This window comes from Pogoniulus pusillus, chromosome 30 (assembly GCF_015220805.1).
Source record: "Pogoniulus pusillus isolate bPogPus1 chromosome 30, bPogPus1.pri, whole genome shotgun sequence".
NCBI lineage: Eukaryota > Metazoa > Chordata > Aves > Piciformes > Lybiidae > Pogoniulus > Pogoniulus pusillus.
The window spans coordinates 9,351,098-9,372,353 of record NC_087293.1 but is presented as its reverse complement, the minus strand read 5'-3'; the positions used below and the strand labels follow the sequence as shown (position 1 = coordinate 9,372,353).

General features: G+C 44.2%; 2 protein-coding genes across 3 annotated transcripts; one reads left to right on the top strand and one right to left on the bottom strand.

Annotated features, from left to right (window-relative positions):
• The first annotated feature begins 33 nt into the window (after nucleotides 1-33).
• Nucleotides 34-4,748, top strand: MTRFR (mitochondrial translation release factor in rescue). Its single transcript, XM_064168648.1, has 4 exons — nucleotides 34-146; nucleotides 2,002-2,312; nucleotides 3,094-3,336; nucleotides 4,379-4,748. Exons 2-3 carry the CDS (start codon nucleotides 2,037-2,039, stop codon nucleotides 3,304-3,306), a joined length of 489 nt encoding a protein of 162 aa, XP_064024718.1. The 5' UTR covers nucleotides 34-146; nucleotides 2,002-2,036; the 3' UTR covers nucleotides 3,307-3,336; nucleotides 4,379-4,748.
• Nucleotides 4,692-19,272, bottom strand: CDK2AP1 (cyclin dependent kinase 2 associated protein 1). Of its 2 annotated transcripts, none has more exons than XM_064168646.1 (4): nucleotides 18,920-19,272; nucleotides 9,186-9,292; nucleotides 8,243-8,369; nucleotides 4,692-5,522 (listed from the first exon to the last, which is right to left on the bottom strand). In XM_064168646.1, exons 1-4 carry the CDS (start codon nucleotides 19,125-19,127, stop codon nucleotides 5,455-5,457), a joined length of 510 nt encoding a protein of 169 aa, XP_064024716.1. In that variant the 5' UTR covers nucleotides 19,128-19,272; the 3' UTR covers nucleotides 4,692-5,454. The 2 variants fall into 2 exon arrangements, with proteins under 2 accessions (XP_064024716.1, XP_064024717.1); XM_064168647.1 differs by lacking the exon at nucleotides 18,920-19,272 and adding an exon at nucleotides 16,471-16,559.
• Nucleotides 19,273-21,256: the final 1,984 nt, after the last annotated feature.

Here is a 21,256-nt window from a genome sequence, read left to right as displayed (position 1 = left end):
TTCTCGGGTGCGAACCAGCCTGGCAGTACCGCCCCCCGCCATTGGGGGCCGCATGCGCGGAGGCGTCTCTGGTGTAGTACGCAGCGGCCGCGCCTGCGCGCTGCGGGCAGAGCCGGGGGCGGTGGTGCAGGCTTGAGTCGCCTAAGGTGAGAGATGGTGGCGGGGCTGCGGCCGTGTGGGGAGTGTCTTGGGTTTATGGGGGCAGCTCTCCACCCTTCCCGAGCCGTTGCGGCCGGACACTGGGCTGCGGCGGTGCCTGATTCGTGGCCTCAGCCCGGAGGGGAGGCGACAGGCCTGTGAAGGCAGCAGTCGTAGCTTAGTGGTCGGGTCTCCGTACCGGCGTGTGGCGGCTGTCAGGCAGTAATGGAGCTTCTGCTGAAACCCTGCAACTCGCTTTGTGTTTCCTGGGTGCATGGAATAGTAAATGCAGCTGTTTGTGCGAGGTTGGCAGCAAAAGTTACTTTAAGCCGTGGTTTAATCAGCCCTCCAGAGTGTAGTGTTGCTACACTGTCTAATATCCTGTGACCTTAACTGTCACTTCTGTATTTAAAGCAATAGAAGATGTGGCTTAGGTTTTTTGTAGTCTTATGCTTTAAAATCTCCTGGACAAAGATGGGATCTTTTTTAAGAACTTAGGCATTTTTATTTTAGCATCTTTTTTGCATTGTAAGGTGTATGTTGGAAACTACCTTTCCCAAGTGAAATCTCGAGGATCAACTCTCTAGTGTCTTCTAGGTTTAGTGCTGGCACGTAGCTGTAGCATTAAGTGGTAGTTACAGGGAGCATGAGCACAATGAGATCTGGCAGCTCAGAGTTACCACATTTGGGTTTAAAATAGGCTACTTTAAACGAGCAGTGCTTCACTTCAGAACTAGGTATTAGTTACTAGTTCTGCTTATTATTTTCTTCATGGCTTTTGCAACAAAATAAACCCCCACCAAACAACAAGCCATTACTGCCTTGTTGTGCCACCAAGTGGACTACTTGCCAATAAAAGTTTCTTAACGTTATTTCAACAGTTATGTTCAATTTTTGTGTATGTTTATTGCTAAATGTAACTTCTTTCTATGCTGAAGTAATTTCTGAATCAAATATTTCAAGCATAGTATCACGTGTTTGCTTTATTGCTCATCTAATGCCTTGCTGAAGAGGACAGCAGTAGAGCCTGACATGCCTTGTTATCAATAATGTATACTTCCATGCATACTTTTCTGCCTTTGTTAATAACCTGATCTGGGAAAAATCAGCATACAAAGGAGTAGTTGAACACTTGATGGTCTGTTTGCTCCTAGATTCTTTTTTCTCCACCTGATGGACTATATAGAAAGTTAAGTGAGTATGGCAGGATAAGCAAGCTTGTTAACAAGAGCAACAGAGAGCACTTCTTACTTAAGATGGTTTACTACAATGGCTGCATTAGACCACTCCGCAAATCCTATGCACACAAGAGCCTGACCTCAAAATTTGGAAACCACCATAATGAAACAAGGCCAAAAGATCTAGATCATGTAGCTTCTTTGGATATGGCTTACTCAGTTTCCTGTACCAGGGTAGCATTAAACATGAATTTCAGAACTCAAAAACATAACTCAGTCTATAACTGTAAACACACAAACCAGACTTGTGTTATGCGCTGTTACTCAGCTGTTTTGACTTGGCAGTCAAGACATCAAAGCATCATTCTTGCAGGTAGAGCTCTGTCTCTGCATTGTGACTTGTTTAAAAGACCTGAGCTCTGTTCTGCCAGATCTCACTTCCACTGGCCATGTTCTTGAGACAGAAATGTTCTGCATAGTCTTGCTGTTTTGTTTGAGTTTTTTTCTTCATTGTCCCTTTCCCTCTTTGCAGTCTTCCATGACTCTTAAGACAACAAACACGGGAAGCCAAGACATTATTAGGCCAGTTACATTACAGAAATTTACTGCTGAAGATACATAGCTAAACAGATCATCTTGAGGCAAGGATTCTTGTGATAAACTCCATTCTCCACTTCTATTTCAGGTTCCATTACAGAGAAACTGTGTCCTCATTTCTGTATGAATGTTTCAAGTTTAATTAATTTTACTTTCTTACTGAAAGAAGTACAAAGATCATCACGGAGACCATGGATTTTGAGAAAGCAGGAATTTTCCATGCCCAGAGTGCCATTACTTCAGGCAGCAGGAAAGAAGAAATCTTTAAATCTCCTTGAGCTAACTGAGGCAGAATTAGAAGAACAGTTTGTAAGAGGTGATGGCCCAGGAGGTCAAGCTACAAATAAGACAAATAACTGTGTTGTCTTGAAGCATATTCCATCTGGGATTGTAGTGAAGGTAATTTATATTTCAGTAAGTTACAAATTTTCATCATGTCTTCGAGGCCTTTTCATAGTAAAGGATAATTGCAGCACAGATGTCACAGAGGAAAAGATTGCCTGTACTGCAGTGGATCTCAGCCAGAAGCAGTTTTGGCTATTGGTAGATAAATAAACTTGGGGTCACAGCTGACCTTCCTAGCTTTAACCTGTAATGTTTTTGTACTTTTCCACAAAACATATCTTCGTTGTAGTTGCCTTTCAGTGGCAGCTGGCACATCCCCATCCCTCTTGTTAGTTAGCATGTTTTCCTTAACAAGTTCACAGAATCACTGAACTTTAGAAGTTGAAAGGCATCTCCAGAGATTGAGTCCAACCTCCCTGCCAGAGCAGGATCATCTAGGGTAGTTGATCATACTCGCTTCACAGGTTGGTTTTAAGCATTACTCTTAACTACTTCTTGTGATTTAGTATTTTGAAATTAAGCTTTGCTTCCTTATCACAAGGGAAGACACGGTTAAGTTAAACTCAGAAGAAGCTTTCCAGAATGATATTGAAAGTATTAAAGATTGATGCAGAAGCCAGTCTGACAAGTTACAGTGGCAAATAATTATTAGGGAGCCTCTCCAAAATCTATGATTTGGGCACAAAAATGCCCAATTCTTGGCAGGAGGATGCTTTTGTCTCAGTGGGAAGAGGGAGTTTCTTTAATGGCAATAATACATAGACTGAAGTGAACAGCAGCAGAAAAAAAAACCAGGTTAAAGTTCCAGTAAAAATGTCCTATTGTGTTTCTTCAGTGTCATCAAACAAGATCAGCAGAGCAGAACCGAAAGTTAGCCAGAGAAATCTTGCAGGAAAAGGTTGACCTCTTCTACAAAGGTGAAGCCAGTGATGTTTTTAAAGAGAGGAAAGCATCAGAGAAGAAGAAGCAGGAGAAAAAAAGAAGAGCAAAGGAAAACCTAGAGAGAAAAAGGCACTTGAAAGAGATGCAACAATTGGATGAGAAATAAACATTTGAGACACTGATTTGCCCCAGTAGGGTAAGGCATATATTTGTTGTTATACCCAGAGAGTTTTATCAAATTAACAGATGATGTCAGGCTTCATAAGCACAACTGAAACACTGAGCAGTGACCTGCTAGTACAGTAAAAAGTGGTAGCATCCCTATATTCCTTCTTCTGCCTGCCACCATCTCATTAATCACACTTAGCAATCAGCTCTTCTGCCAGTTTCAGAAGATGATAAACCAATCCTCCTTAAAAAGAACTATAAATGTTCCATCAGTGTTAATGGAGACCAAAAAAAAAATTAAGTAATCTCCTTCTGTCCAGATGATACATTCTGATGCATTGTAGGAGTTCCAATGTATAAGAACTGCCCTAAAAGGCTGTAAATTTCCATCCTGACTCAGTGTCTCTGCTGACATAAATCCTTTAGAAACAGTAACCAGGTTTAGATACTGGTTCTGATGGTGTCAGCAGACATGCTGACAGAAGGGACACCAGTCACTGGTTACCACCTTCAGATCAGAACAAATGCTCTGTCTTCCTCATATCTAACTAAAGTTTAGAGAGAAGCTTTACAGATCTTGCATGGAGTGGCAATGACTGTTGGGGGACCAGAGGGGAAGGCACTGCTGCAAGTGAGGACTGGACAGTCATATCTTCCATTTCAGGGGTAAAATTGGATCCTTATAGATAAAGAACAATGTGTGTTGGAAACTGCCTCCCAAGGCAACAGAATGCAATTCATCCAAGCTGTGAAGTAATTCACTTTGCCTTTTTTTTTTTCTATATTTCGTTCAAGTATCCATAGCTCTGTCTGCATTAAGTTTCCCAGCTCCCTCAGGATTTAGATTTCACTGTTCAACAGTGATTTACAGTTAAGTTTATCCTACAGTGCAGTTAAGCTTGGGCATTCTGCTGTCTTCTCATTTTGGCAGTTCCCCAGTCTTATGCAAATAAATGCAGCTCTGTTCCCTTTGTCACGGTTACTTTGGAGCCTCTAATGAAGTAGACTTTACTGTTTTGATCCTGTTAACAGCTCTAATTGCTTACCTAGAACTTCTCTTTTATTTTTAGATAGCACACTCACTGGCTGCCACCAAGTTTTGGCCTTCAACAGTGAAGAAGAGTGCTTCAAGAACCAAAGCTGTAGTGCATATTTGGAAAGCACTGGAGACTACTAGCAACTGCACCCCCTTCTTACGGAGATCATCAACTGCATCCAGACTGTGCCTGGATGGAAACTCACCAGCCATTTGCAGGCTCATCCTCCCATCTGTCTCTGAACTTGAGTCTCCTGTGTGAAGGTTAAATCTTTATCTCTTTGGAGTTCTTGTTCGTGGAGTATGAATCTGATTAAAGTGACTATACATAGTTTTAATACAAACTGTTAATGAAAATAAGCTTTATTACGTCAAGTAATAAATACATACAAAGATGCAAATAACAGTTTTAGTACTTTATCTAGAATTTTCTCCTTTTTTGGCAAACTTCAAACTGAAATCTCCAGCCATAATGTAGAAATTAGCTTTCCAGGACCTTGTTTTTATTTAATAGGTTTCCCTATTTTCCATATAACTCATGCACTTTAAATGGACTTCAAAGCACTAACAGTCATGCAAATGTTTATGCAAAAACAAACAAAACAGGAAAAATAAGGGGAAGGTTATTTCTAAGCAGGGTCTATGCTGTATGACAAATTGTGACTTAGCAGGTTACTAGGTACAGCATGCTATTTTGCAGTTATTAAAAAAATCCTTAGAGCTTATGTCAAACCTTCAAAGAGTGATAGTTTGGGGTTAAGTGAATATAGCCAAACAAAAAACCAACAAATAAACAGAATGAGGCTGTGGCTGGATAAGAAGAAAACTGAAATATGGCCTGGGAGAGAAATAGCATTCCTCTGCATGCAGTTCAGTTTCCAAGTCTAAGAAATGTTTTAGGGAGTTTTAACAGCTTTACAAAATGCAAACCCTCAGAAAGTTGAAAACCCCGTGCTTCCTCATTCTTAACTATACATTTTTGTAGGGCTAAACAAGAAAAGTCAGGTGTTCAGAATAAAGGAATTTGTCTGAATGTTTCAAGAGTCAAAAAGAATAAGTGTTACTTTTTCTTCATTAAGAGATGGAAGATCTTGCAACTGAATGAGCAGGCTAGGATCTCGCATTGCGTTCCGTCTCAGCCAAGCATTCCCGAACTAATCCTCTAGCATGGATAATGCCTGCAAAAGAATTAGACATATTTTAAATCATCAGGTCACTCTTGCTGCAGAGGAAAGTTTATGTATTTCTGTCCTGAGTTGCTAAGGCTTGTTAGAAAAGGGAGAGATCTCTCACTTCCCCAACATCAGCTGCTGCTAAACGAGTTTCCTTTCCCAAGCTGCCATTGTGAATTGAAAGGGGACTAAACTAGGAATCAGAGCATGGTCAGATGTGTAGGTACCTGTAGTCACAGGTACGTTTTTGTGCAATACAGGTCTATGCGATCAGAGGCTTAGCCAAAAGGAAAAAATATAAAATCATCTTTCCTGCTTGTGAGTTGTTTTGCTACAGTGGAATAAAAATAAAAGTGATGTGGGGAGCCGTTTTCACAAACTCTAGAAGTCTATACCTTCAGATAGTTCCCTGAGAGGAAGCATCAAAATCCAAGCTTTCATAATGCTGCTTTAAACCCAAGTTGTGTCTCTTGTAAGAATAAGAAGAAATTTTTTATAGTGTATGCAAAAAGTTCCACTGGCTCATCTCCCAGTGTAAATCATCACCACTTTACATGCTGCAGTATCTGCTCTCATCTGATAGACATAATGTGGAATTTTCCCTACACGTCCTGTTGCCTTGAGTTCCAGCAATCTGGACCTTGATTCTTAATCCTGGAACTATTCTAGATTCTGCTTAAAGAAAAGAGCTTGAGAAAGATTTTAAAAGAAGGGATGGACAGACTTTTCTACAGCAAACGAGGTTGTCTTTTACTGACAGGACAGTACAGGAGGCATTTCTGTGCTCAGTCATGCTCCTTAAAAAAGTGGAGAAAGGGCAGTGAGGCAATAGATGAGGTTTCATCTCTATGTAGAGATAATGAGTTTTGTTTCTAAAAGGCTGCTAGCCCAGATCACAGCAACAGTCTTTACATCCAGGGAGTGCTGACTTGGGACTTGACACATTCAAGGCTTTGCAGAGGGTTAAATTGACACAGACAAGCAAAACTGCATCCTGCAGCTGTGGGATGCAGAACCGTGTACTCAAAGCGGTGCATTGGACCTGGATCTGGTGGCAGGGTGCCCAGTTTATGCAGCAGAACTACCCTGAATTATGTAGAACACTGGGAATTTGGCCAATTTTAGAGGTCAGTAGCCTCTTTGCTTAGGAGCAGGTGGAGCTGGGGACAGGGACTTTATTGAGGAATAACCTTCACGTGGCCGTGAAGGCTGCAGCCCTGTGGTTACCCTCAATCAATTCTGCTCTCAGGCTTTCACATGCTCTTTCAACCATTACTCTCCCAAAATGGCGAGAGAGGTATGCTTGTGACCAAAAGATGGCAGCAAAAGGTATTTAACTGGGATTCTTTGCAGCACCGTCAAGCCACACTGGCAGATTTCAATCTTAAGCATACTTTAGATAATGGATTCTCATTGCAAGAAGCAGCGAAACAACTCTTCCTCACCAAACTGAACCATTCAGTTCAAAGGAGGTCTGCATCTCTCCTGGCCTCTTTCTCAAGTTGTCCCCATTAGCCTATTGCCATTCATGATCTATTAATACTGACTCAGTCAATGCAGTAAAGAGAGACTCCAGCAACATTGATTTTAGTTGGGCCAGATTCCACTTACCACTCATCAGCAGACTTTATTGCATCCTTTCCCAGAACAGCTACTACTCATTTTATTGCATGTCACTGCAGATACATTACTCTTCCATAATGTTTGAGCCTTAAATAAAGCTTTGTAGTCTTGGGTAAATGTAAGAGGGATTTGCAAGGTGGTGAAGTTTAGTCTGTTACAATAACGTTCCCATTCTGGGTTGAATGTGTGTGCCGAACTCAGCACAAAGACCAAGGAAAGGGAGGACAAAGTAACTACATTATACTGGAAAAGAACAGAATTGCCAGCACAACAGTTGTGGGTGGCCTTTCAGGGTCATTTCAGGGTTTGGAGCAGTGAAGTGTCCCACTGCTTCTTCAGAAATATCCCTCTCACGACCCCTGCAGAGGACAATGTCAAGCTGATGTCAGCAGTAGGGCATGCAGGAGGTTGTTTTACACTGCAAGGAAAGGGCATTTATTACCCCTTTTAGCTGACAAAGCAAAGCTAGAAGGCCCTCATCAGCCAGGCCTAAAAGCTCCTATGTCCCTTACTTGTGGACTAATAATGACATCCACTTGACCATGGAGAGTAAGAATGTGTGTGTTTGACATCTCAGTCTGAGGAGCCTTCCCCTGACAACCATTTGGGGATTTTGTAGCTCTTCTCTCCAACAGCCTCCAACAGTGTGAATTACCACAATGTAGTATTTCTTTAGGCAAAATGCATGTTAGTAAAGACTCTAGGGTCAAGTAGGTGGGTGATGTATATGAGAAGAAGTAAACAGTATTTGGCTGTATATTTCGGAGACTGGGGAGAAAAGGGAATTGAAGTGGCAAGTAAATCACCAGGAGCATGAAAGAACATATCCATTAGACATCTTAAGGGTTCTAAAATAAGGTTTGAATCATTGACTGAAATTCCTTTTGTGCACATGAAACATCCTGTCACTGGTTTATCTGTCAAAGACAGCATGAGCAGAGTATCCCAAGGTTTCAGTTGCTTGTTAATTCACCCAGTTTAATGATGAGCTCAAGACAGCTGTCTCCTTACAAAAGAAACAGTAGTCTTGAAGCTGCTGTACACAAGAAGCAAGCACACAAAGCCTATAGGACACAATTATTTTTAATAAATGTAAATCTTACCTCTTTTTAGCCTTTCCATTGCACTTTTACTGCCAGCATATGTAGGTCTAATCTCTTTTCCTAATTCTTCTATGATAGCTAGAAGTTCTGCATATTTGCTCTGCGGTACTTGACTGCTGCTGGTACCCTGCAGTTGCAAGTAGATTAATCTCAATCAAATACTGCTCAAAACAAAGCAATTACAACAAACAGCAACTGGAAAACAAATGAAGGACTAGAAATAGCTCAGGAAACTGTGGGGTTTTTTTAATCAAATGTCAGGTTTGTTATATAAACTTGATGTTGTGACTGGACGCAATGGTACAGGCCCTTCAAAAATTGGGATCAACTAGGAGGATGCAGCTGCAAGACTGGGTCCTTAGGTGAAGCAGAAGTAAAGAGTCTTGCAAGAAAGCTAACTGGGAACTGCTTAACTGAACTCCACTTCTGCTTTTTCAGTGTTTGAGTGTGGGGAAGTTAACTAGGCAGGGAAAGTGAGAAGCAAACAAAACAAACTTGCCTGGATCATAAAAGAAATCTTAATAGGTCAAATACATTTCACAGAAAGCTGACTACTGGATCCCTGAAGCAGCCCATGGACTGTCTGTGACACACTTCATCAGACAAAATGTTAAAGCTTAAATTTGGCAAGGGAAAACAGTATAAAAATACTAATTTTTAAACAAATTGTTTTAAAATGTGTTAGAACCCTTATTATCAGAACATCAGACATGTTTCACTGTGACTCAGATGGGACGGGACTAACAGTTAATTAGTAACCCATCTCACAGCACTGCTTAGCCTAATTTGATCCCACCACATGTGCAATGAATCAGCCTGCCATTTGGGTTTGATTTCAGATCTTGGTGGGAGGGAGGAATACCTCAGATTACAGCCACAATCCACACTACTATACAAAGGCAAGGTCAGTGATCTGATTAAAGAAAAACAAGCAGAGCTGTACCTGCATCCCTTGTGTATAGCCTAGAGATGGGGGTCCATAGTCATTTATAAGCTGTCGATACTGTGCAGATGTTGCCATACTTGTGGAAGGAGGGTGAACACTCCCAGCTGTAGAGAGAAAGGAGAAAACAAAAATCTGTTATTATCTAAAGATTAATTAGTCTGTTTCATTGGGACACATTGTAATCAATTCTTTCTAAAGCTGTGACCTCTCGCCTTTGTCTAAGCTCACTAATGACATTTCAGAATCACACTGTTTGCTAAGAAGAGAATGGTTACATTAGTGTTCATTTGAAATTAGCACTGACTGCAACATTATCAGTGTAAATTGTTTGTCTAACAGTGAAAGAGTGCAGAATGACAGGTTGCTCTGCCTAGGCAAACTGTAAATATTAAGGAGCCCTATTTTTGCCTATATACATTCCACATAGATGAGTCTCATGTACTGTGCTATTTTTACTTTTTCAGTGCAAGTTATCTGAAAGTAATTTTGCAACTCAAAGTGTCATCACATGGTCAATGCAATTTACCCGCAGTACTATTTTCAGCCAACGCCAAAAGTGTTCTTAGGGAGCAGTCAGTTGAGGTATATCAGATCTGCTGTTCATCTGAGATCAGAGGTGACGAGTGCTGCTATTATTCCTCTTTGTGTGATATCAAGTATTTTTAGCCAGTCAAATCATGCTGTGTTAAGTAAACCAAAGGAAAAACAACATCACCTTGGATTATGGCTACTTTTTATAAAATTATAAAAGATTATATTCAGATCTACGAGGGTTTGAGTCAGCTTGGAGTTACAGAAACAGACTCTAATTGATGAACTGCTCCAGAAATGAACAATCAAAACACTTCTCCCCACTTGCCTGGCAACAGTAAGAATCTGTGTTTGAGAGGAAAAAAAAAAAAACAAACAACAAACAAAAACCACCTTTCAGATTGTTCTTAGAGGACTTAATTCCCAAGAATGCTAGAACACCTGCTGGTTCTAGACTGTACGCTCAGGACTGAGGGAGCATTACACCATTCCACTTGCTCACTCTTGCAGCTGAACTAAGTGCTGCTGCATCCAGTGCTGCTGTTTCTTTGCCTCTAGGCACAGACACAGACTGCCTGCTGTCTGGAAAGATTTTCCCCCTTACTAACTTCTTTGCTGAAAATTCCCAACTGTCTTTCATTTGAGGAACAGATCTCATTTACCAGCCTTCATTTAAATCTAAATTAAACTGATGTAAAAGTCACTGGGGCTCAGAACTGTATACATCTCTAGCTTTGCTTCAAAGTTGCAAATTACTTCATTCATATATCCCCTCGCTACAAAAAGAAAAGACCAGTAGTTACACTGTAAAAAGCACTGCTGCGCACAGGAAATAGACTCCAGTCTCCAGTTGGGAATATTTCCACTTCAGAATTAATCACGAATTACTGTGGTGTTGCCTTCATTACAAGAGAACATGTTTTTAATATTTACTAGTTACCCAGATGTGAAATCCTAAGAAGGTAAATGGGACTTAGTTGATAAATCATCTTAAGCAAAAACAAAGTCTTTAAACAAGCTGCTAAATTTTATGGCATTACAGTCTGCATTTCCACCTTGAAGGTTTCTCATGGAGCAAATTGTCACATTTTGCTACAGCATGGAAAGCCCCAAACCCCTAAGCAACACACAGAGTACTGTGAAGGAGCACCACAGTTCGTCAGTTCTCTCAATTCGTTCTTCACATTATCAGCTCAAAATGCTGACACAATTGTGAGATTTCTCTATGTGCAACCTAGTCAAGGTTTCAGATCCAGGTGGATGAATTTCAAGTTACCAAACATGACACAACAGCAAGCCAAGTCCTCCAAGGACTTCAAAATACTTCAAAAATATTAATAAGCCCCTTGTGCTGCAAGGTAAGAAGGTTTAATTACCTCAATTAAGCCGGGGGGGAAAAAAAATTCCTCAACTACAATAAAACAAAAGATTCATCCTGCAAAGACTTGTTCCTGAACTGTTAGTGCAAGCAGTCACAGACAGGACCTGAGAGATCCAAACTGGTTCAGAATTAGCCAAGGAATTCGATGGCCCGGCTCAGGACTCCTGTTCTACCCACTGAGAAAACCTTAGCAAACAAAACAAACAAAACCAAAGAATCACCACTGTGTTGGTTAATGCTAGTATAGCCACAGATAAATTTGTGGTGGTTGCAGATTCTGCTGACTGAAGCACTGACACGTGCTCGCTCTGTAGGAAATAACAGGACAGGGTACGTCTAGATAAGGAAGAAACCCTCCCAGAAATGTGATGTGCCAAGACAAAGCAGAGAACCCAGGGACTGACAGAGAAAGTTTCACAGATGTAAAAGCCAGCATCGTGCGGAGTTGCAGTGGACAGGAGTTGGTCTCAGCATGGGGGCTGGAATCCAGCAGTGACTCAGTCAACACTGAATGACAAAAACAAACAAGAACTTTCAGTAAGCAACTCTGAGTAAGAAGCTGCCGCCGGAGCGGGAGCATCACTCTCGATTGGAATTAGCAGTCAGATCAGCAGAGCTGCGTCGCTCCGGCAGCCAAGGGTGCAGTATTGTCTCCCGTACCCACCACATATGCAGAGCTGTGCTGCAGACACTAGAGGCCATCGCTGAGTACGGTATGCCCTGCCAAATGACAGATCGTGGTAACCATGGTGAGTTTACCCGTTTCTTTGCAGTCTGCATCAAAAATGTAATAAGACATAATGCCATGCGCCGACCACTTTATCAGCAGCAGCAGGCCCAGAGAACAAAGAAAAGGATTTGACTTGGCTATGGTACCAGCCTCCATACACCCATGTCAGAAGTTGTGCCAGTCGAACTCAGCTGGAGGGGGGGAAGAACTAAAAATCCTTGATTTCACCTCAATTTAAGATGATGCAATCATGAAAACGAAATTAATTGTGGGGATATTAGTATCTCACAGGGTAATGGACCTTGAGTTTTTTGACCCATCACTTTGTATGTTAATCTTAAGGGGAGGCCCTAGGTCTTGGATGACTATTACTCAATTAACTTGAAATGCATCTGCATGTCTGAACATCCTGTATATTTCACATTTAACAAAATAAAAAGCAACAACAACAAAAATCACCAACTATTGCTGTTATAGTTAGCAAGAAAAAATAGGCCAGGAAGTCAATATCCAGTAAAAAATCAGTGTGACAATTAGATATTCACCAGAGAAAAAAAAAAAAGGAGGGGAGGGTCTCAATTGAAGCTTGCTCTCTCATGTTAAAATGACAATGGAGAAAAGACAGTTAAGAACTGTCAGAATCAAAAAGGAGTGTGCTTAGTACTGAAATTAAGTGGTACCCTGTATCATAGCCCAAACTGTCTTAGTGCTTACTGCTGCTTAAAAATAAAATTAATATACACAATTTCATCCCTCCACTTTCCTAATTAAATGTACACAAAACCTTTAATAGACCCATTTATTCTTGTGCCAATGTCTTTTATTTCTGTATTCAAACAGAAGACTGCCAGAAGCATTTTCCCCACAAAAATATAGTTATTTTCTTGTTAATCAATATTAGCCTTCATTAATTGAGTGGGGGCCATCTAACAGTACAGCAAACCGAAATGAGATATTTTTGTGTCAAAATCTCTTGTTCCAGCAGTCTCTCTGAGCCCATACTGACACAGGAGAGACAAAGGATCTAGGATCAATCTTTGTTTGCCTAAACTCCCATTGACCAGGAATTTTCCCATGAATTTGATAGGTTTGTAAGGAATCTCTCAGGTCCTTTGCTGTCTCCAAACCTGATCAGGGATACCAATTTGCTGCTCTAAATTTTAATTTCTAACTCTATTACTGCTGGTTGCTGAAAAAAAATAACAGGAAATGCAGATCACTGTGCACCCTGAAGGAAGAAGTGGGATCAGGAATGCTGGAGTACTCTTCCCTGATCTGATCCCATCAGATGCTATGGTATCTACACAGCTCAAACGTTGTTTTACTCTCACAAACAGCAATGTAAAATCAGGAATAGTTACTCAACTCACCAAATAACTCCTGTAGAACTGACTTAGACAAGTCAAGAGCCAGGTCCATTAAATACATGTTCCTCTACTGCCCTGTACTTTGTAAGGTTCTGTCAAACTGCACAGACAAACCACTGCCATTTTACAAACTCTTTGTGCATGCAAACATGAGTTCTTGCAAGAACAGATACCTGTAGCCTGGAGTTCATGGAAGGTACCTGGTAAAGTCTATGGAATCTCATTACTCCTACTTCTGTTCCACAGTCTTTTCAAGCTGAGGTTGCCATTTAGATGGCTAGTAGTCATCACCTCTTCATATGCAGCCTGGGGCTGGAGGTGACTGTCACTGCCACGTGACTGGAGGACATTCCTCATCTGATCTAGATGACAACATTTTGATTCCTGACAGCATGAAGTATGAGACAGCCAGGCTAGAATATTTTAAGTGCGAGGATATAACTTCATCTGTTGTAAACCAGACAACTTTGCAATCAAACACATGAGAAAAGTTCATGCAAGTTTGTCTGCCAATCTACAGTGCAAGACAAGTACCTTCCAGCACAAGGAACAGATAGCAACTTCAACTAGCATGGCCATTTCTGTAGCGAGTATCTGAACACAGCCTGAATTACAGTTGTAGTGTTTTGGCTAGCTACAAGAATATTTGATTCCTTAGCCCTTGATGCACTCTGGTTTAAGCTCAACAAGAACTCCTTGCCATCCGTGGGACATCACATGCATGTCTACACAAGCAGATCTACTGTACAGCCAAGCCACACATTGAACTGCATGTGAGTTGCCAACCCAGAGCAAGCACAGGCAGCCCCCGTTTCCCCTCAGCCTTCCAATAAATTTCTTAATTTAAAATAATGGACCTTGTTCTCATTTGCACAAAACTTTCCTTATAGACCTGCCTGTGAAAGTTTTATTTTCACCCACTGTTTCCCCCTTAAACAGCTCTTGTGGTAGAAACAGACCTTTCTTTGAATAAAACTATTTCCTTTTAAAAAAATCCAGTGTGCACACACATAAATATGTTCTCAAGAACTAGGACATTCTTTATCATAGCAGCCAGAGGCCTTGCTCTTTTGATCTGCCACACTCTGGGCCTTTCCTCTACTACCCTCATTCTATTTAATCTTTCCATGTGGATAACCGTCATGTTTTATGACTCCTCTTCCTACCTCCTGCCTGGTTTTTTTTTCTTTTAAAGCAGAAAAACAAGAGTCATTTGAACTCTCCACCATCCTTCTTACCCAGCTTAAGACAGGCTATTTCTACATCAGCAAGTTATGAGGTGAAAAGAAAGGATCAAAAGATGAAAGTATTTAGTACACGTACACCACATGTAGCTCGATGAGGGCGTATGCCTTAAGATTAGATTTTAGTCTGGTCCCACAGACCAAGGTATTATGGTTATGGTTCAAAGCTGTCCAATCTTTGGTTTGCACTCTTGCTTTCTCACTGAAAGTGTAAAGTAAGCACCGGTGCTGCAAAACTGTAGCAAAGCTTCTAGTTCACTTTCATCCAAAAGTTAGCATGAACCAAAATCACCCTGCAACTCAGCCAGCGTATAATGGGTAGAGATGATGAGATTTGCTGACTGTGAAAACCATACCAGTACTCTGAAGCTAAATATGCAGGTAGACAAAGCCAAAAGTGGCAGTTTTCTAAATGTCCAAACAAGTCCACTTGAAATTTGCTAACTCTGAAACATGTTTAGTGTGCTTCTTTTGAGATTACTTTTTACTTCACGTGGACTTTAGGAGATCAGAGAACCAGTTTGAATCAGAGCAGGGAGTATATTTCCTGAAATTATCCCCTCTGCTAAGGCACAAACACTTAACTCTTTGCTCTGGCTATGAACAGTATTCTTTCCAGTCCTCCAACTCCAAAACTAACTTCTCAATATGGACAACACCAAACATGAGCTGTCTCAGTAAAGGGAGACAAGCAAGCCATTTGCTCATGCAAGTCTGCACTGCAGTTTTAATATACAGAACAGTCTGGGGTGCTTGTATCATTTCTCAGAACTGAATGAAATTGGTGTCTCCAGATGCAAATTACTGCCTCAGTTAGGGAAATTCTATTTGTTTCACCTCTCAGTGAGAATTTGCACTTTTCACCAAGAAACTTCTGGTTGCTGTGAGGTGTGGCAGGTGCACTGACAGACTCCTGGTCCTCAGTTACATCAGTACCTGTTGTACAGGTCAACACTTGTTCATGTGGCGCCAAGACTCAGCTCCTTCTCTTGTCACAGTCTGCTGGAATTTGATTTCCAAGGTTCAAGTTTTTAAACTTTATTACAGAGACAAGTTTGTTTGTTTGTTTGTTTTCTTGAAGCCTGCTATTCTTGCAAAAATTAGAATAAAATCTAAAAAAATCTTAAGCTTATTCTGCTTGCTTCCATGTCTCAAAACTACTTTTATTTGACCTATGGATAATCTGAACAAAATAGGAATGCTGGTGAATGTCCACAGAGCCAGAAAACTCATGGAAACAAGGGAAAAGACAAACTACAGACCAGTCCACAGCTGCTGTGAATCTCTCTGTTTCTGCTGAAGTCAGTGGAGATACTCTACTCCAGCTCAGCTCAGCAGCTGTCTCTCTTACAGAGAAACAGAGTTAAACAATATGAAGCACAAGACAGATGAGGAGGAAACTGCTTTGCAGGATTCAGTATGATAAGCAAGAAAATACAGACTGACAGCCTGGTGTGCTACATGCAGGGCCCCAATTCTCAGAGCACAGCTTCTCCAAGAAGAAGACCGGTAATCTGTACAAAACCCTGGGCCAAGTGTCACCTGGGCAAAGAGGAAGAGGAACAGGCACCAAATTCTGCTGTGACAACACATTCTCCTTCCCTCAGCCTAGTATAAGGCAGAGGAGTCAGCACCCGGATGCTTCCAGCATCCTGAGTCACTTGTGGAGCAGCTGTATTTTCCTCACCCACAGTCATCCCCAGATCTGCTGACAACCCACAGAAGCTTCCTCCCTATATTTCTTCCCCACTCCTCAGACAGCTCCCTTGCCTCGGGACTTCAGTCCAGGTTTCTGAGTCCCAAACATTCTCCCATGCAAAGAACAGAAGAAAGTCACCCACCAACCGCAACTGCTTCACTTCACCCCTCCCCTGAGAGCAGTTTAAACACGATTTTGCAGGCTGGTCACTCTCAGCCTAAACTTGAGAGGAGTTAGCTCTGCAGCAACGATGCAGCTCCAGAGCTGAGTCGACACTGTTTCCAAATACTCCTGCACCAGAAGCCCTGCACTGCAGGGAAGCAGCGTTACCTCCCAGAGGAAAATCCCTGTGAGATCCACAGCTGGCCAGAGCCCTCCGTCGGTCGAGACCAAAATATTCAGCATTCATACAGAGAGGCTTCTGCAGGGCTGATTTCAGGCCAAAAGGGACAGATTTCCTGTTTTCCTCCCCTCTGCAGGACGGGGCAGGAGGGGTAGTCCTTCACCTCAGGTTTGGAAGCAAACCTAGGATTTATCCTCCTGTCTGGGGGGCATTTAATTTAAGCACAATAGAGAAGCAATCTCCTTCAAGTCAGAATTAAGCTTCAGAAAGGAGGGGGCCATTTGCAGTCATATCACTCTGAATGCGATATGTGCAACTGCAAGGACTGCTTTGTCTAACTCCCTTGGCCTTAGGCCACGGTGCTGGCAATACCACTAGCTAGAGGAAGAGCTGGTGCGTGAGGATAATGGCAGAAGACAGGGAGGAAAGAGAGAGCCCATTTTGGATTCAGGGGAGGACGTTCTTTCATTGAAAAGATTCTGGGGGTGTTGAGAATGATCCGAACTCAGAAGAGAGGACAACTGAGACAGGAATAGTTCCAACATGACAGCAAACTGCTGCTAACTTGCCATTACGAGGGAAAACGGAGGGTGGGGAAGGAAAGATAAAAAACTGCATGAAAGAATCTAAACGCCGGATCGCAGCTGGAGCGTTAGAGAGCACATAGGCACGGCAGCGAGGGGACTGGAGACAGAAACTTCACCACTCAGCTCGCATTGTGAGCGGCATGTCTGACCCAGGATTCTGCAGCCCTCGCTAGCAAAGCAGCCAGACTCGGATCCCCCCCATAGCATGACCTAATCCCAACCCCTCACCCACCACTGCAAAATACCACCTTTGTTTTCCCTGCAATTTTACGGCTGTTCCGGAGAGCAAGGCACAGGTTCTCGTGGGAGCCGACAAGAGAACGGTTTCCCTCGCTGGGCTTTGTTTTGTTTCTTTTTTTTTTTTTAAATTTTCCTCCGGTGACACTTCTGCTTTTTGTCAAAAAATCCTTAGCACATCCCCTGCTTCCTGACCCCTCTGCAGAGCAGCGCTGGGGCCCACGGTGCTCCCCACACACAACCCAGCCCCACCGAGCTCAGCTCCGTGCAGGATCGAAGTGTCTGAGGCACAGGGACCTCGGTTCATTCACCGGCTGGTGACGATTCCTTGCAGTGAAATAAGACTGCTGTTCTCCCGTTAGCTAGGATAGAGATACATCTTGTTGATCTCTCTCTTTCATCTGTCTCCCAGGGTTTCAACCATAAACGGAGCTGCAAAAATCAGCCAGGCAAATTTCCCTCCCTCCTAAACCCAACTGCAAAAGTTTCCCTTCTCCAAAAAACCAGCCAGATTTCTGGCTGCGGATGGTTTGATGCCCACCTTGCAGACTGAGGCTGTGGGGAAGGGAGGCAGGAATATTAGTTTTAAGTCAGAACCAACTGCTCCATCTTGGTTCTGTTTAATACGCAGATTATTAGCGAGATCCCCTTCCAAATATCCCACGGCGAAGCTATTGCCGCTGCGGCTTTGTTCAAACTGCACCGATTTACACACTCCTTGCGAAGGGGACCCACTCTTAGAGCAAAAACCTCGGCACAAGAGCAAACACCCGCTGGCCGCTGCCTTCGGAAATTAGGGGGACGGAGGGAAAAAACAAAAACAAAAACAAAACCAACCAAACCGAGGGAATGTAGAAGTAAAATAAGAAGAAAAGTTAATGCCATCAAGGAAACTTTGTAGAGAGGAAAGTTGGAAAGACTCCTGTACAGGCGCAAGAAACAATAACGTATTTTAAAATGGGCTTTTATACAAAAATAAAGAACAGCTGCTGCTCCCCATTCCTAAAATCCAGCGAGAGGGCTCCTCCGCCCGGGCTGCTCCGCGGAGACGGGGGATGCGGGGACGCAAGGCTCCCCTGAGGCGCTGGCGCACACCCTGCGGTGGCGGAGCGGCCGGGGTCAGGGTCCCGGTCGCCTCATCGGCCTGAGGAGCGCGGCCCGGGGCGGCCCCTCCGCCGGAGGAGAGCGGCTCGGTGGCCGCGCGCGGGAGGCGAGGCGCGGCGCGGTGCGAGCGGCACTTGCGGCGTCCCGCCAGCAGCGGTCCTCGCTGAGGCGCCGGCGGAATATTCCTGATCCAGATCAATCAGCCGCCCCGGGGAGCCGAGCATGGAGGAAACCCGGCGGCCGGAGCCCCGGAGCGGTAGCGGCGGCGGTTCGGGGCCGGGCCAGCGGGCACGGAGCCTCCGCGGAGGGGGGCGGCGCGGCGCGGGGCTCCCGGCGCCGGCCGGCGGGCGGGCGCTGGTAATGGCGGCGTGGAGCCGTTGCCCCGCCATACCGGAGTGGGCAAAAAAAAAACTCGAGTCTGGGGCTTCACCCCAGGTGCCGGTGCGGCACCGCGGCGACCCGCCGCACGCCTCCCAAACTTGCCACCCAGTTGCCGCTGCGGACTTACCCGGGTTGAGGGGAGTCCCGGGGACGTGGGTGTTCAAGTTGGGCTTGTACGACATTCCCAGAGACATGGCCAGCGGGAGGAGGAGAAGCGTCCTGAAATTCACTGAAGCGTCTCCGTGTCTCCCAGACACTTTGGGTTGTTTACAGCAGTAGCAGCACCGGCAAATATGGCCGTCAGTTATATTGACACCCACAATGCAATATATCATCCATACATCATGAGGAGACGCGGATCCAAAAACTTTGGGGGAGAGGAGGCAGCCACCCGCCGCCGCCGCCCGGCGCCCCGCGCACCTCGGCGCGAAGGGGGCGCAGAGGGGGCGCGGCGGCGGGGGGTGCCGCGGCCATCCCCTCACAGACAATGGAGCTCCCCTCAGGGACGCCGCCGTGAGAGGAGCCGGGCGGGGAGGGGAGGGGAGGGGAGGGAGGGCGGGAGAGCGGGCGGCGGGGAGCCCGGCGACGGCGAGAGAAGAAAGGGGGGGCTGTTTTAATTAACTTCGGAAAGTTTTGGCACAACTTCTCATTTAAACCGGGTCTGCCCGTGGCGGGCAGCGGGGGGGCCGCGGCCAGCAGCCCCTGCCAGGGGAGAAAGGCTGACGCGTCCCTCAGGGTGGCCCAACTGCCGCTGCCTTCCCGCCTCCCCCCTCACCGCACATCAGGAGTTCACCTCTGATTTTTTTCCTCCTCTTTCCCCGCTAATTTCGATAGAAAATACCTGTTGATAATTGTATTTTTTTCCCTACCTTTCTTTTTTTCCTTTTTTTTTTTTTTTTTTCTCCCCAAACCACTGTTTCTCTCCCCTTGGAGACTAAAGAGTAATATACATTGAAGCTTCTGAGGGATTAAAAAATAAATACGAATCTCGTTGACAACTGACTTATTTTCTGCTTGCAAGCACTAGTAAAGCTCTCACCCCACGACCACCACCACCCAAAAAAAAAAAAGTACATTTGCAGGTTAAATGATGAAGCTGTTCAGCCTGCCTGCCGCTCTGGAAGTCATCCTTTTCACTGTAAGATATTGAGGTTTAGCTCCTGTCAGTTAATCACAAGTACACCTCTACAATCATCAAGTTACTCAAGATTTATACCAGTACAACTACTCGGGACCTGGACAGCATTCTCCTTTGATACACAGCATAGCCTGAGACACACAGGACCTAGACATATGCCTTACTTACCAGAAGCCACTCTGAGATGGGTGAGGTAGTTGGTAGTTTTGTTGCACATGCTAATTGCTGTCTATCCAAAGCAATACACTGCTCTTGATACTGGTGACAGCAATCACAGAAAGCTTGCTCCTGTTCCTGCTCCTTGGAAGTCAGGGACAAATTCCTTGTAAGTGACACTGATTCAGGCCCACCGTGACTCTGCTCTGCAGAGGGAGGCAGGTAACATCTCCATTGCAGAGACACGGAAACGGTCACGAAGCAATTAAATGATTTCCTCTGCATAAAGGAGAATTGAGGCAGAGCGGGAAAAGCGAGCCTTGCTTTGAACCCCCACCCCAGCTCATGCCCTAGTGACTGCACACCACATGAAAGAATCATCTCCAAATGATGGCTGGTACCAGATGAAATACGTGATCTTGTTACAGTGGTGTATTTTATCTCCAGTGCAAGTGCGTGACTCCAGCTATTGTGGCGAAGCCCAGAATGGCACAGGCTATCCTAACAACGGCTGATCCATGCTCCAGTCTGTCAGAGAGGGGACCTGCAAGCCCCGGGCACAGAGTCACACCCTCAGTGACAATGTTTTCACGTTGGTGCTTGGAGGTTTAACTGTTGAATTCATAGGAGTCCTGAAAGATTGCAGTGGCAAACCCTCACATCCAGCACTGTGTGAGTGAGAACTTCACGTCCCTAAAGCTTAATTTCCAGATTTGTAAAGAGCTGCCTTTCTGATGATTCCCTGGAAGGCCAGAGAAGCCCTGCAGTGAGGGGCATGCTGCTCTGGGATTTTCCACTGCCGTGCGGTTGTTTACAGTCACACCAAGTGAGTGCGAAATGGGAGTGTGCTGAGCTCGCCGTGTTTTTCACGGCTTTACACCAACCCCGCAAAACTCTGCTCAGAGCAACGCTGTGAAGATCAAGATCTCCTGTGTTTTGCTTAGGGTTTTATAATGACAACTTCAAAACAGATAATATTCCAGCAGGGAGATGGAGGGGATAAGGAAGCAATGTGGTAAAGTTTATCCTTTCTTCAGCGCAAGACACTGTGAGGTTTGGAGAAAACTGTGAGGACCAGCCTTGATGAGATGGTCAGGCTTGTTCGGCCAAATGACTCCTTCTGTCAGAAACCCAACAGTGCCTTATCTCAGTGCCTCACATTTGCTCTGC

Coding starts and splice junctions, on each gene's coding strand:
- CDK2AP1 (XM_064168646.1), bottom strand. CDS start 19,127: ATGATATATTGCATTGTGGGTGTCAATATAACTGACGGCCATATTTGC. Junction 8,370..9,185: donor GCTATACACAAGGGATGCAG/GTACAGCTCTGC, acceptor TTGCAACTGCAG/GGTACCAGCAGCAGTCAAGT. Junction 5,523..8,242: donor AATGGAAAGGCTAAAAAGAG/GTAAGATTTACA, acceptor ATTCTTTTGCAG/GCATTATCCATGCTAGAGGA.
- MTRFR (XM_064168648.1), top strand. CDS start 2,037: ATGAATGTTTCAAGTTTAATTAATTTTACTTTCTTACTGAAAGAAGTA. Junction 2,313..3,093: donor CATCTGGGATTGTAGTGAAG/GTAATTTATATT, acceptor GTGTTTCTTCAG/TGTCATCAAACAAGATCAGC.